At 45.2% G+C, this 16,562-nt stretch overlaps 1 protein-coding gene across 1 annotated transcript in view; it reads left to right on the top strand.

Annotated features, from left to right (window-relative positions):
- Positions 1 to 16,562, top strand: part of TRPV4 (transient receptor potential cation channel subfamily V member 4) — a 152,683-nt gene that overhangs the window by 118,450 nt on the left and 17,671 nt on the right. The window contains 2 exon segments of the mRNA XM_033957279.1: positions 11,839 to 12,152; positions 14,953 to 15,080. Coding sequence (XP_033813170.1) covers positions 11,839 to 12,152; positions 14,953 to 15,080 — 442 coding nt within the window.

Raw genomic sequence — 16,562 nt, 5'->3', positions numbered from 1 at the left:
GGGGATGGGAGAGCAGAATTAAGTGACCCCCCAAATTGCCTGGGGGGAGGAAGAAATGCTGGGGAGGGTGGGGAAGGGGCAGCAGGGACAGGGTTGTTGTGACCACCCACTTTGGACTGAGGCCCACCCAAAATTGGGTGTTGGGCTCTGCCTCCACTTCAAATAGGTGTTTTCCTAATGCCTAAATGTAGGCTCCTCCCTTATAACTTCTAAGGGGTTAAATTTATAAATGATTTTTCTATGGGAAAATCCTGTTTTAGCCATGGAAAAGGATTTTTATAAAATTTCCCCTGAATTTACACATATATAAAGTTAGTGCAGAGGATATTCAGACCTACCTTTTTGTAATTGGAGTACGGGGAGGGGATGGATCTTGAGATATTACCTTTCTGTGGTTACAATAAAAGCAGTTTATCTATTATATACAGGGATGATCTGGAGCAGTGGTCTCAAACACGCGGACCATGGGCCGCATGTGGCTCTCCAGGTTTTATTTGCGACCCGCGGTCTGGACGCGATCATTCTCTTCCTTTTGGAGCAGCAGCGTGTCTGGCCGGCTCGTTCCGTTCAAAGCCGCGGGTTGGCGGCTCCTTGCACTATCCACTCCTGCATCGGAAGCCTCTCTGACGTCACAACATCAGAGAGGCTTCAGACTCAGGCATGGATCTCGCAAGGAGCCGCCATCCGCGGCTTTGAATGGAACGAGCCGGCCAGATACGCTGCTGCTCCAGTGGCATACCAAGGGGGGGGGTCCACTGTTCTCCCTAGAGTGCGGCTCGCCCAACCTGCTTCCCTTCCCTTCTCATCGCTGCCATCGGGGAACAACCGGCACTATGTTCTTTGATATCCCTGCTTCTCTTCCCTGCGGGGCCGACCAACTCTCGCCGCCCGACATCAATTCTGACGTCGAGAGGACGTTCTGGCTAGCCAATCGCTGACTGGCTGCCCGGAACGTCCTTTCTGACGTTAGAATTGACGTCGGATGGTGAGAGTTGGTCGGCCCCGTGGAGAAGAGAAGCAGGGAGATCTCGGCCTGTTCCCCATGGCGGCAGTGGCATGGGGGAGGACAGGAAGGAAGAAAGAAAGAAGGGGGGGGGACAGGGAGCCAGAAACAAAGCAAAAAATGGGACACGGAATCAAAGAAAGACAGACATAGAGAAAGAAAGAAAAAGTTGGGGGAGGGAATGAGATCTGGAGGAGAGGAAGCATACAGGAGGCTGAAAGAAGGGAAGAAATATTGGATGCACAGTCAGAAGAATAAAGTGCAACCAGAGACTCATGAAATTACCAAACAAAGGTAGGAAAATGATTTTATTTTCAATTTAGTGATTGAAATGTGCCAGTTTTGAGAAAGAAAAGATATTAAACTTTAAATGTGAGTGCTGCAGAAAAAATAGAGTACTTGGAGGGCCGCAGAAAAAATAGTTAATGTCTTATTAAAGAAATGACAATTTTGCATGAGGTAAAACTCTTTATAGTTTATAAATCTTTCCTTTAACTGTTAAAGGAAAGTTTTATAAACTATAAAAAGTTTAACCTCATGCAAAATTGTCATTTCTTTAATAAGACATTAACTATTTTTTCTGCGGCCCTCTAAGTATCTTCAAATCCAAAATGTGGCCCCGCAAAGGGTTTGAGTTTGAGACCACTGGTCTGGAGATAATGTCAGATTTATTCAAGGTGCTCCGAGCAACAGTGCCCGATGTGTTTCACCAAAGGAGGCTGCTTCAGGAGCAATTAACTGTGACAATTTAAAAAAAAAAAAGTGTTCCAATTCAATCACTATCATTAAAAATAGAATGAAAATTTAATAAAACCATCTGAATAAAAATATAAACATCTGAATAACTCTGTGAAAGGATGGTTTACCTAGCTGGGATCAAAAACAGATTCCACAAGGAATGAAAGCCAGTTGTATTAAGGTGTGGCTCTCCAACTTTGTGGGCTTGAAAAGGAATTTTGTATTATATGTATAATTACTTCTAAACTTTGTGAAATAATCCTTTTTCTTTGGTATCATTTGATATTAGTAATTGTAAAATTTGCATAAATATAAAAAATAAAATAAAATAAAAAAGGAATGAAAGCCAGTTGATGTAAATGAGCATCAGTGACGTCGCTGGAACGCATTCCATCATGACATATGCGTTCCACCACATTTTAACCTTTTTATAGCTTTTTCAGGGTTTTAAGTTGATTTTTCATAAGCCTTTTAGATAGTTATCTCAAGATGATTTTTAGCAATTTTGATTTTCAGAAAATCCAACAGGCTTTATCAGAGTGGGCTCTCTATTTTTTTATTTTAAATTTTTACCTATATTATTAAGGGCTCCACTATTTTTTTTTTCACATGTTTTACTGAGTTTCCTGTTTTAACTCGCCAGAGCTCATTATTATTCATGACATCAGACTTTCACTATTTAAGCCCGATTGCATGCACATGCTTGCCTGTTTGTCGTTTGCCAGAGACTCAGGAGACTTTGAGTATGCTTTCTTAGCTCATCGTTTTTAAATTTAGAAGCTTAAAAAAAAAAAAATCTTTAAAGAGATTCTTGTTTTTATTGAGCAAATTTGGAACATCATTAGTTTAGTCTGGTCACTAAGTCAAAAACGAAAAAGGAGGAATAAATCCTATTATATATCGAACTGTAAGCTCTAGAAGAGACTGACACCCTGTTATAGAAGACTTTTTGTCTTTTGACTATCGTTTTGGCTTACTGAAGAAACAATGAAAAGTGGTAGTTATGCGATGATTGGGTGGTGAGGTTTTTGAGGAATTTGTTCCCCTTTTTCCTCCATGTCTCTGAGCACAACCTATCCACATATGAAAAAAACATCTTCACAAGAATTTATTTGAATTCATTATAGTGCTTCATGGAAGCGTGTTATTATTTTTTCTTGTTTTTTTGGTCAGCATTGCAGATTTGGGAGTAAGCTGCTCTTTTGCATCAGCTGGCTTTCATTCCTTGTGGAATCTGCTACACTTATTAAAACTTTTTTTCAATGTTAGCCAATTCCGGTCCTCGAGAACCGGAGCCAGGTCAGGTTTTCAGGATATCCACAATAAATATGCATGAGATAGATTTGCATCTCAAGGAGGCAGTGCATGCAAATCCATCTCATACATATTCATGGTGGAGATCCTGAAAACCTGACCTGGCTCCGGCTCTCGAGGACCGGAATTGCCTATCCCTGGCCTAGAGGTATGATAGGCGGTATATCAATTTTTTAATAAACTTGATCTGTTTTTGATCCCAGCTAGATAAGCCATTCTTTCACAGAGTCTGATATGTTTTTATATGGTCTGTTTTATTCAGATGGTTTTATTAAATTCTGATTGTATTATTAATGATAGTGATTAAATTGGAACACTTTTTTAAAAAATTATTGTCGCAGTTAATTCCCCCTGAAGCTGTCTTGCTCGGCGAAACGTGTTGGGCAATGTGGCTGGGAATTTATTCAAGGTGCTCCCAGCCACAGTGCCCAACACGTTTTGCCAAACAAGGCTGCTTCAGGGGCAATTAACTGCGACAATAAAAAAAAACAACAGTACTCAATACGCAGCAGCGGCAAAGAAAGCAAACAGGATGTTGGGCATGATAAAGAAGGGAATCACAAGTAGATCGGCGGACGTCATAATGCCGCTTTACAGAGCAATGGTCAGACCACACTTGGAGTACTGTATCCAACAGTTCATAGACAAAACCGCCGAAGACAAAGGCGCGTGCCGACAACTGAGCGCAAGATGGAAGCACGCGCCGAAGAAAAAGAGTTTTTTTAGGGGCTCCGACGGGGGGTTTTGTTGGGGAACCCCCCCACTTTACTTAATGCAGATCGCGGCGGCGTTGTGGGGGGTTTGGGGGGTTGTAACCCCCCTCATTATACTGTAAACTTAACTGTTTCCCTGTTTTTTTAGGGAAAAAGTGAAGTTTTCAGTAAAATGTGGGGGGTTACAACCCCCCACAATGCCCCCACAACGCAGCGCGATCTGTATAAAGTAAAGTGGGGGGTTCCCCCCCCCCATCCCCCGTCGGAGCCCTTTAAAACAATCATTTTCTTCGGCGCATGGCTCCGCGTTGTGCTCAGTTGTCTGCGCGCGCCTTTATCCCGGCGCGCTTTTGACCTGACACCATATCCAACACTGGTCTCCCTACCTAAAGAAGGATATAAGCCTGCTGGAGAGGGTGTAGAGGCGAGCCACGAAGCTAGTAAAAGGTATGGAGAATTTGAGCTACAAAGAACGCCTCGGAAAACTGGGCTTGTTCACCCTGGGGAAGAGAAGACTGCGAGGGGACATGATAGAGACTTTTAAAATAATAAAAGGATTCGACAAAATAGAGCAAGAACCACCGTTATTCACGTTGTCAAATGTGACTCGGACAAGAGGTCATGGACTGAAATTGAGGGGCAACAGGCCCAGGACAAATGTCGGGAAGTTCTGTTTCACACAACGAGTGGTGGACGCTTGGAATGCTCTCCCGGAGGAGGTTGTGACGGAGACCACCATTCTGGGATTCAAGGGCAAGTTGGATGCACACCTTCTTGCAAATCACATTGAGGGATACGGGAAAACAGGGTCTTCATCAGGGAACACCTAGCTTAGCCTCCGTGTGTGCGAGTTGCCGGACTAGATTGTTTCAAGTTCAAGTTTCAAGTTTCAAGTTTATTATATTATTTGATTAAACGCTTTTCAGAATACAAAGCGTTTTACAAAGAAATAAAATTAAATTTCTAAAATCACAAATACATTGTAATTAAAATTAACTATTTTAAATTAAAAACAAACTAGGGTAAACAATCCACACGAAACAATGGGAAAGGGGGAAGAAAGAAAAAAATACAATTTATAAAAAAAAAAAAAAAAAAAAGTAAGCAGGTTGGGTTAGTACATAGGGAAGGTATGAAGAGAAGGAGAGAAAGAAGAAAAAAAAAAAAAAAAAAAAAAAAAAGTAAGCAGGTTGGGTTAGTACATATGAAGAGAAGGAGAGTACATAGGGAAGTATGAAGAGAAGGAGAGAAAGAAGAAAAAAAAAAAAAAAAAAAGGAAGCAGGTTGGGTTAGTACATATGAAGAGAAGGAGAGAAAGAAGAAAAAAAAAAAAAAAAAAATTTTTTTTTTTTTTTTGAGAACTAGAAAATTGTCCTAAGGTCTGATTCGGTGAAGGCATTTCTTATGTTCTTATGTTCCAATTCAATCACTATCATTAAAAATACAATCAGAATTTAATAAAACCATCTGAATAAAAATATAAACATCTGAATAACTCTGTGAAAGGACAGCTTATCTAGCTGGAATCACAAACAGATTCCACAAGGAATGAAAGCCAGCTGATGCAAATGAGAAGCTTACAACAACAACAATTTATTATCTCTATAAGCGCACGCAGCGCTATATATTGTACATGTAAGAGACAGTCCCTGCTCAGAAGAGCTTACAATCTAATTATGACAGACACATAGGACAAAAGGGGAGTCAGAACAAGTGCACATGTAGGGAATTAGAGGGGGGAGGGGCTGATGAGGTGGAATCACATAGGACAAAGGGGAGTCTGAGCTTTTACTGCTCAAGAAGGGAATTAGTGGTAGGGGATCATTGAGGGGATGACAGACAGATATGTTGGTAGGGTTAGGATTTAAACGCAGCGTCAAATAAGTGGGCTTTCAGCCTGGATTTGAATACCGCCAGAGACGGAGCCTGACGTAACGAGTCAGTCAGGTTGTTCCATTATCTCTAGATTGTTTTATTCCACGTTGGATTCATTGGTGGATCGCTTGCCTTGTTGCTCGCTTACACTATTATATACAGGCAGTGGCATAGCGAGGGTGAACGGTGCCAGGGGAGGTGGCGCCCCTATCTCGCCCTCTTCCCCACCCCCCCTGCCGTGCACGTGTGCGCCTCTTTCCCGTACCTTTCTAACTTCAGCGTGAGCAGCCACCGACTTGCTGCCCGCGTCGGTGCTCTCTCTGATGTCACTTCCTAGATGCGGGTCCCGGAAGTGACATCAGAGAGCGCCGAAGCCGACGCGGGCAGCAAGTCGGTGGCTGCTCGCGCCAAAGTTAAAAAGATATGGGAAGAGTGGGGTGAGGGGGGTGGCGGCGAGGAGGAGGGGTGCTGTCGCCCAGAGCAAGATAGTGCCCGAAGTGGACTGCCCCCTCCCCTGCCCCATACTATGCCACTATATACAGGTATTTAGTATGTATGGAGGGTAAAGTGCTTTGCCCAGAATCACATGGCGCTGCAATGGGGATCGAACTGTGTTTGGAGGAGGAATTTGGGTGGAACAAAGATGGAATCATGATATACCCACAAAAGGGTACTCCAGATTGTAAGCTCTTCTGAGCAGAGACTGTCTACTGTATGTTAAAATGTATAGCGCTGCGTATGCCTTTCAGCGCTATAGAAATAATAAATACCGTGTTTCCCCGATGATAAGGCAGGGCCATCAAATAAGACAGCCCCCCCTTTTTAGAAAAAATTGTAAAATAAGGTACCCCCCCACAAATAAGCCACCCACCGATACCTGCGCTTACCCGAATCGGGTGGTACGGTGGGTGACTCCGTGTGGTCCCTCTGTCTACCGCGGGGGTCGGCAACCCGCGGCTCCAGAGCCGCATGCGGCTCTTTTCTACCTTTGCCGTGGCTCCGGTAGTGTGTCACGCAGGCGTGCATCTTACAAGTCCGGCGTAGCGGCGGGAAATAGTCATGCTGAGCAGTGAGCTCAGCACGTACACAGATGAAAGCCTTGCTTGCTGATTGGTCCGGCGGCCGTGCCGCCGGACCAATCAGCAAGCAAGGCTTTCATCTGTGTAGTGCTGAGCTCACTGCTCAGCATGGCTATTTCCCGCCGCGACGCCGGACTTGTAAGATGCACGCCTGAAAAAGAAATCATCCTGGCCGGGGTTGGTGTCATGCTCCGGAGATCTACAGCCTTCCTATCTCCCTCTCCCTTCTACCTGCTTCCGGCCACATCCCCTGCTCCGCGGCTCTCTTCGGCAACTCAGCAGCAGCGATCGACACAAGCTTCTGACGTCGGGGCCTACCCTCTGCGAGTCCCGCTTGTTTCAACTTCCTTTTTCCACAAAAGCGGGACTCGTAGAGGGAAGGCCTCGATGTCGGTAGCTTGTCTTGATCACCGCTGCTGACAAGTTGCTGAAGAGAGCCGCGGAGCAGGGGGGTGTTGCCAGGTGCAGGTAGAAGGGAGAGGGCCAGATGCAGGACTCGTGGGTGAGGGAGCAGAAGAGAGAGAGAAAGGATAGAGATACAGAGGGGACATGAAAGGGTAAATAAGGCATCCCCCCGAAAATAAGCCCTAGAGCATATTTTGGCCTTCCAAAAAAAATAAGACAGTGTCTTACCATCGGGGAAACACGGTAGTAGTATCCCAAACAGCTGTAAATTTGTGCATTTCCCCTGATTGTTATACTCGCACGTAGGTGCCTATGTTGTCTTTATAAAATAGCCCAAAATAAACATCTACTTGAATTTCTTACCTGTTATAAGAGTACCATCCATAAGGGCTTTGTGCATTGCTCTCCTTGTCCTTTTTTGCTGATCATGTGGAAAGTCAACTTTCTCTTCCATTTTACGTTCACAGTGGCTTAACTGTGATAATGAGCCTGCAGCCAATTTAAAGGCGCTGCCTACTGCAGGCTGAATATGACCTGGATATTCAATGCCAGGTCTAATACGGGCACTGGCATTGAACATCCGAGCTCCAATCAATTGTAGACCAGTGTTCGAATAAAGTTACAGGACATTTTATTCAAGAATCAAAGCAAAGAGCAATACAAATAAATACAGCATTTTCATTTAAAACAGGGGTGTCAAAGTCCCTCCTCGAGGGCCACAATCCAGTTGGGTTTTCAGGATTTCCCCAATGAATATGCATGAGATCCATTTGCATGCATCTCCTCCCATTGTATGCAAATGGATCTCATGCATGTTCATTGGGGAAATCCTAAAAACCCGACTGGATTGCGGCACTCGTTGCCCACCCCTGGGTTAAACAATCAGAGTCCAGATTTGGGTTCTTAAAACCCAGACTCGGCCAAATAAAACTACCCCACTGAAATTCCCACCCCCTACACCCCCCGTTGCCCCCCCCCGACTTCAAATAACAGGCAATAAGGGTACCGCTGGCTTCCGCAGTCTGCTTACTATTTGACTCTTGATAGTAGGGGGTAGAGTGTCTAAATAAGAAGACCAAACTGACAGAAAAATCTTACTCCGGTGTCTGAAAAACTGGGCCAACATAGATTCCAAGATCATTAAAAGATGAAATTTATTTCGCCAGTACCAGATGATGGGTGGAGAGACCTGTAACTAGTGATTCAGAATACACTTCTTCACAGTGTAGCCTTTACTAAGAAGCAAATTGCCCCCAGCAGAGTGCCCCCCCAGGGCAGGATTAATTCTTTGAGGGACCCTAGGCACCCAAGTACACTGGGCCCCCTAGCCCTGCTCTGCCCACGCCCCACCCCCCTGCCCTAGCTTCCGCCTGGGCGGTTTGCGTCAGAGGGAAGCTTTGGGCTGAGTACCGCTTGCAGTTGCCGATCTTGCTGCCTATGCCGGCGGGGGGCCCGATCTTGCTGCCTATTCTGGGGGGTGGGGGGTCCTGATGTTGCTGTCGGCCGTCCGTCCCTCCCTCAGTCGCCGATTGGGAAAAAAAAAAATTAGAAAGGCGACGGTGAGTGTTTGCCCTCCTTCAGCGGGCCCCCCTCACAATTTCGGGCCTTAGACACGTGCCTGCCCTGCCCCCCCAAATAACCTTTAGCAAGAAAGAGAATCCCCTCACTATGTAGGACAGTTTTTTTGTTGCCCTAACTATCCAGTTAACTATCCAGTTAGTGGACCAGAAATGGCCACTAAGCAGATAAGCCCCACCTCTACCCTGACTTTGCATCCAATTGGATAATGCCACAGCAGCCAGAGCACATATTCAGCAGAGAAGATGTTAAGTGCCATTGAATATGTGCTCCAGGGCCTGCCAGTGCGATTTAACTGGGTAGGATACTTCTTACCCATTTAAGAGGGAGCGGGGAAGTTGTCAATGTGGGCTCCTGTTAAGAATGTTATTTGACCCCCAGTTATTGAATAGTGGGACCTGTTCTAAAATAGTACGAGTTATTGGTAAAGTAACACATCATAACGATCGCTCACATTGTTAACTTTCCTCCGTAGTGTGAAGAGTTTCAGTTTCTGGTAACCAGAGCTGATATTGTGATGTCATAATGCCTCATTCCACCAGTAAGAGCCAACCTCATTAGTGATGTCGCAATGGCTTGATACTTGGCTCACTTTTATTACATATAGTAGTGATTTTGATTTCTAGAAACATTTCTTTTTCTTCATTAATGGGGGGGAGGGATTTATCTGTATGGGCTTCTGCTAAAATATGTTATTTTACTGCTAACGTCATTTATTAGTAATTAGGTCTCGTTCCATAACATTGGACCTGTGCACAAGTTACTGGTAAAATATCACATCCCTTGTTTGATAACTATGCCCCTAAAATCCTTTTGAATATCTGCCCAATTTCTCAATAGTGAGAATGTAGAGTGCATCTCCCCTCGACTCCAGACTCAGACTCAGACTTCACCTGCCAGTATTTACTTCACCTGCCCATGGTATGAGGATCTACTGTGGTTTGATAAAAGGAACTCTAAAAAAGTTTGCACAAAACAATGATTTTTGAACCAAACAGTTTGGATCCTCTTGCCATCAATAAGACATATTTTCCTTCCAGTTTTTAGATATTTTGATTTATTAATCCTGGTTTTCAGAGGCCTGGGAAATTTTTTTTTAAAAATAATAGTTTTTAAGGTTCTCTTAAATTCAGCACAATTTTCCAGCTTTGGGCCTACAATCTTGAATATAGAAGAGTGATATACATTCAGACTGATATATTTGCAAGGAGGTATTTCAAATAAATACTGATTTGAAGATCTGAGTCTGAGACTCCAGATCTCGACTCCAGACTTTACCTCTCGACTCCAGAGAAGCACCAGAAAAAGCAAAGGACATATGACTCCGCTGAAGTAAATATTTGCAAAAAAATGTCCCTGTGATGCTTGTGGAAGAAGAGCTGGGTGAAGGCTCCATAACGACGCAGCCAAGGGAATATTACATTCACTCAGAACATTACATATTGATGATAGAATCCAAGCTGCACTTGTGTTGCTTGGTGACAGCATGCTGAGAGTTGAGGATAAGCCTTGGAAGGTTACAGAGGTTGGCATTAAGCAATCCCACGCTGATGAACTTGGAGAAATTACACAGGGAACTGGCAGCAATAATAAACTTTTGCTTAAGCAAGGAATAAAAAGGCATTGAGACTGGAGTCTTGCTGACGAGGTGTTCTTGACCCGGAGCCCTAGCATTAGCACAGAAAGCAGCAAAACCATCTTATTTAGAATCGTAATCATATCTACTGGTATATAGCAAGGAAGAGATAATTTAATAGTTTAGCTCTAAGTTTCTGGGATACTTATCTAAACAGATGGGGGCTTTCCGATCGCCCACATCTGCATATTTTAGGTTAGTGACCTGCCTGAATCGGAAATGGATTGTTCCGATTCGGGCAGGTTAGTGAATCTAGCCCATAGCCGTGTAAGACCGATTGCCACCAGTGTTGTGGGGAAAGAGAGCCAGTTGATTTCCAATTAGAGAGAATGAGCTCAAGCGCTATGGAAATAAGAATGTCAAGTAGTTTAGTACGATGTTCTCTTAGAACTATTCCTGGTGCGCAAGATTTAAATATTACGATGGAGAGGGAGATCTCGACTTGGATATCAAAGATTTTTAGTATAATATCCCAAACGTCTTTCCAGTATAGTTTTATATGTGAACAATCGTATATCATTTGACGAAAGGAAACCAACTGCTTGTCCACGGTTCCAACAATTGTTAGATGGGAGGAGGCCTGCCCGTGAGAGCTTGTGTGGAGTCCATAGGGCTTTGTGATACAGAAAATACATAGATTGGGCCATGTTGACTGAAGCCAAAAGCCTTGCTGTTTTTTTTTTTTCCAAAAGTGCGACCAGTCAGAATCACACGTAACGCCAATATTTTGAGTGCTGATGTTTGAGCGCCATTTATAGAATTCCCCCTTTAGCGCACTAGGCACAATTCTGCAACTGCAAGGGCCGTGTACACATGGGCGGCTCATAGGCATGTTGTGAAGCGATGCGCACAACCCGTAGAATACTCTCATTTGCATGTGTTGCATGGCGCACTTCAGTACACCAGCTTACACCCGCCATTGACCTTTCTTAATTGTATGCACCTAAATTTCAGTCAGTGGCATGGTAAGGGGGGAGGGGAGGCGGACCGCCCCAGTGTCGTCTTCACGGGGAGGGGGGGGGGGCTGGTGCCAGCGCCTCTCCTCTTCTCCTCCCCCCCCCATGTACCTCTTTAAATGTTTGCCGGCATAAACAGCATCTTCCACTTGCTGCTCACGCTGGCCTCGGCTCCCTTCTGATGTCACTTCCGGGTCACGGGACCCAGGACGTGATGTCAAAGGGGAGCTGAGGCCGGTGTGAGCAGCAGGTAGAAGATGCTGCTCGGGACAACAAATATTTCAAGAGGTATGCAGGGGGTGGGGGAGGGGCACTCACGCGACGGGGAAGAGTGGGAAGGCGCAAGGCACGGTGATGCTTGGCGCCACTGCCCCGGGCGCCAATCTCCCTCACTACGCCACTGAGTTCAGTGTGCCAAAGTGGCTTTACGTTGTTATATGCAAAGTTATAGAATTGCCCCCAATATTTGTGAGAGAGTCATAAATTATTTTTGCCCTTGTACACCCCTAGTGCTTTCTTTTTTTCTCTCTCTTCTTCCTAGCCCTCGTCTCTCTATTGAAACCTTGTGCCGGGGAGGAATTCTGCCACAATGTAACCAACTGTACCCTGCCCGAGTACCCGTCATGCCGAGATAGCAGCACCTTCAGCAAATTCCTCCTTGATCTCTTCAAGCTCACCATCGGCATGGGCGACCTTGAAATGATCAACAGTGCCAAGTACCCAGCAGTCTTCATCATCCTACTGGTCACCTATATCATTCTCACCTTTGTGTTGCTCCTTAACATGTTAATCGCCTTGATGGGGGAGACGGTAGGACAGGTGTCCAAGGAGAGCAAGCAGATCTGGAAATTGCAGGTGAGCCTCTATCAAAGAAGCACTCTTAAAGATGAAGGCTGCAATGGCGATACAATTAGAAGTGTGAAAACAAACTAATCTTTTTTCAAGCATATTTTAAAATCCATCGGTTTCCTCTTGCTTGTTTGTACTTGCTGCTCATTCAGAGCTTGTCTGGGATCTGGTCATAGCCTGACCCCTAGTGGCAGTACCACGAGACTATTGCTAGAGGTTGCAGCTGCCATTTTGATCTGCAGCCATTGGGGATTGCTCTTGCCCTATAATCCTGTACCACCATTGATTACTTGATATAAACCTTGGGTGGGGGTGGGGGTGGGTGGGTGTTTAGAAGGGAGTTGGGGAAGTAGGGTTGTTTTTTTTTGTCAAAGCTGATGTTGTTTTCTCCTGGAATAATTCAGACTGCAAAGTTGAATTCAAGCTGTGTTACTTGCTTTATGTTTTGCATTAACCTGTGATACCTTATGGAATGGTCCTTAGGCGTCTGGGCCAATCAGAGCTTTAGGCCCCTTTCTGGTGCATCCCAGGATGCACCTGGGAGGGGAAGGACCGCCATTTTGAAGAGGCGGACCTTATGGTTGGAAGGAGTAGGCATCCCTCCGGCCAGCTACTGTAAAGAAGGTAAGGGGGAAGGGACAGGGGATCATTGGTGGCACCAGGGGGGAGAGAGGGGTGTTGGGGGAGGGTTGCATGGCAGCAGGAAGGAGTGGACATCCCTCCCTCTGCCGGGGGGTGTCGTGGGGGGGTATTGCTTGGCGGCAGGAGGTAGTGGGCATCTCTCCCGCTGCCAGGAAGTGTCAAGGGGCGTTGCTTGGTGGGATTGAATGGGCATCTCTCCCACTACAAGGGGGTATTGTGGGGCACTTTACTTAGTGGTGGGAAGAAGTAGGCATCTCTCCTGCCGGGGGTGGTGGTCGGGGGGGGGGGAAGGGGGGCAGGGGGAGGGTTGCTTGAGGGTGGCAAAATTTTCTGACAGGTCTGAGCTGTCAAGCCATACTTTCCTGTCAGTGGCTGAGCCAATCAGCGCTCAGGCACTGTTCAGAAAGTAAGGCAACGACAGCTCAGACCTGTCGGTAAATTTTGGCTGCAAATGTGGCACAATGAGGTTAGAGAATCACTCGGCAATTATAATATTAATGACCTCTCGTTTTACTACATTTGCATGGGTGTTAGAAAACTCGGAAAAGCCCATGGTAAGCTGTTTTAATAATCTGCCACTAAAATACATGCATGCTAAACCGGCTGGATCCGGTTTAGAGGGCATGTTAAAGACAAATTTTAGTTTTGAGAATCTGCCCCTAAGAGTGAGAGAACCTTCCAAAAGAGTGTCAGATCTAGCTAGGTACTTGGGACCTGGGTTGGCCACTGTTGGAAACAGGATGCTGGGCTTGATGGACCTTAGGTCTGCCCCAGTAGGGCAATTTTTATGTTCTTAACTGAGTGTAACACACTTGCAGTGAGTGAGAGAAAGGGCTCCAGGAGTGTGACAGCTTTCAAATGAGTGTGGCAAGTTCCCAGTGAGTGAGAGAAGGGGTTTAGAGTGGGAGAGGCCTCAAATGAGTGTGGCATACTCCTAATGAGTGATAAAAGGGACTGTGAGTGGGAGAGGCCTCAAATGAGTGTGGCATACTCCTAATGAGTGATAAAAGGGACTGTGAGTGGGAGAGGCCTCAAATGAGTGTGGCATACTCCTAATGAGTGATAAAAGGGACTCTGAGTGGGAGAGGCCTCAAATGAGTGTGGCATACTCCTAATGAGTGATAAAAGGGACTGTGAGTGGGAGAGGCCTCAAATGAGTGTGGCATACTCCTAATGAGTGATAAAAGGGACTCTGAGTGGGAGAGGCCTCAAATGAGTGTGGCATACTCCTAATGAGTGATAAAAGGGACTCTGAGTGGGAGAGGCCTCAAATGAGTGTGGCATACTCCTAATGAGTGATAAAAGGGACTCTGAGTGGGAGAGGCCTCAAATGAGTGTGGCATACTCCTAATGAGTGATAAAAGGGACTCTGAGTGGGAGAGGCCTCAAATGAGTGTGGCATACTCCTAATGAGTGATAAAAGGACTGTGAGTGGGAGAGGCCTCAAATGAGTGTGGCATACTCCTAATGAGTGATAAAAGGGACTGTGAGTGGGAGAGGCCTCAAATGAGTGTAGAATACTCCTAATGAGTGATAAAAGGACTGTGAGTGGGAGAAGCCTCAAATGAGTGTGGCATACTCCTAATGAGTGATAAAAGGGACTCTGAGTGGGAGAGGCCTCAAATGAGTGTGGCATACTCCTAATGAGTGATAAAAGGGACTCTGAGTGGGAGAGGCCTCAAATGAGTGTGGCATACTCCTAATGAGTGATAAAAGGACTGTGAGTGGGAGAAGCCTCAAATGAGTGTGGCATACTCCTAATGAGTGATAAAAGGGACTCTGAGTGGGAGAGGCCTCAAATGAGTGTGGCATACTCCTAATGAGTGATAAAAGGGACTCTGAGTGGGAGAGGCCTCAAATGAGTGTGGCATACTCCTAATGAGTGATAAAAGGACTGTGAGTGGGAGAGGCCTCAAATGAGTGTGGCATACTCCTAATGAGTGATAAAAGGGACTCTGAGTGGGATAAGCCTCAAATGAGTGTGGCACACTCCTAATGAGTGACAGATTGAATACGAGAGTGAGTGTGGCACATTCATAATGAGTGACACATGGCGTCTCTGCATTCGGGTACATCTGCTCACGCTACCATTTTGAGCTCCAAATCTTGGAACGACAGTTTGTGTCTTATTTTGTTTTCTGTGTCAAATTTTGTCCCCCTACAGTGGGCCACCACTATCCTAGACATAGAGCGTTTCTTCCCGGTGTTTGTGCGAAAAGCTTTCCGCTCGGGGGAGATGGTCACCGTGGGGAAGAATTTAGACGGCACGCCAGACCGCAGATGGTGTTTCAGGTACATACCTCAGGAAACCCCCCCCTCCCCCCATTATTTAAAAAATGAGTAAGTTTAAAGATGCATTAGGAAGGGTTGCTTGTCTCAAAGCGATTTGCAAATGGCTTTTATTTAATAAGAATTCTTCTGTAATTAATGAGCTCACATGGGCACAAAAAGGAAACCGCACCATTCTAATGGTTTCAAAATTTATTAAAGCTGATTGGTTCCCAAGGCTACACTGATAAGTGCTCGGAGGGCACAACAGAACCACATACTAATTTGCATATTAATGAAGTCATAAGTAATACATGAGGCACTGCATGAAATAACAGATGGTATTTAAGCCTTCTGGTAAATATGAAAGACAAGCAGTGACTAACAATTATGACAATGTTTCATGAAATATCTGTTATTGATTCATAATTAGGCCTCATTAGACCACATGCATTTGGTGCTAATACAGAGCTTGGTGAATTGCTTTTGTCATTTATATACATGGATGAATAGCTGGCTGTCTTTGAATTGAATGTGTGTCAACACTGGAGCTTGGCTCTTAAGTATTTAGGGTCATCTCATTACAAGCAGTGCCTCTGGTGAATATAATTTGAAATACTAAAGAACAAATCTTTGGAAAACCTGCAGCTTCGAGCGTTATCAGGAGATTTGGAGACGCAGTCGTGCTGACTACCCAGAGTTTAAGCAAGCGTGAGCGGCCCCTGCTTCCTCTGGTAATTAAGCTTCAGAGCAACAGGCTAATTCTAATGTGTGCCAAAACTTTATTGCAGCAAACTGGGGTTCGTGATTATCAATTTAGTTAAAAAATGGAGATCATGTTGGAGAGAGAGAAAGAAATTAGCCGTGCAAGAAATTGGTTGTGACAGCCTTTTGGCAGGAAGAGAGAGCTGTCGTCGTCATATTGGTCTTTAGGAAGGGTGAGCAGATGGCGCCTTGTCTTCGATGGACAGGCTGAGGCAGCCCTGTGCTTTCAGTCCTCTCAAGTGTGGTCTTGTCCATACAATAAGTAAGACGCCTCTTCGAGTCCGGGAGTCCAACGGGGGTGGGTCAGGGCGGTAAAAACAAGGACTAGCTCAGTCTGTTCCTGATGATGTGATGGCTCCGTACATCATTCCAAATCCTGAGGGAGGCAATTAATACATGTATACTAGTGGCCAAAATTGTGGAAACGCTTCGAGTTAGCCAACTGTTGCTCCAGTTACTTATGTAATCCTGCAATGTATGATATTTGTGAACATCCTTTGATTGCTTAAAAACATTACTCCTCGAGTCCTGAATCGACCAGACCCACCCAAAGGTATAAATTATCCTTCCCTCTCTACACGGTATTCGCTATGCAGGCAAACTGGGAAAATCCCTTCTCTTCAGAATCACAAGTCTTTGGAACGACCTTACGACCCTGCGGAACTTGGGCTCCTTCCAATTATTCCGCAAGCAACTGAAAACCTGGCTTTTCACTAAAATGTAATTCTATCCCCCCCTTAC

The sequence above is a fragment of the Geotrypetes seraphini genome, chromosome 8, assembly GCF_902459505.1.
Source record: "Geotrypetes seraphini chromosome 8, aGeoSer1.1, whole genome shotgun sequence".
Lineage (NCBI taxonomy): Eukaryota > Metazoa > Chordata > Amphibia > Gymnophiona > Dermophiidae > Geotrypetes > Geotrypetes seraphini.
The sequence above is the reverse complement of the archived record's forward strand: the minus strand, read 5'-3'. Positions and strand labels throughout refer to the sequence as shown.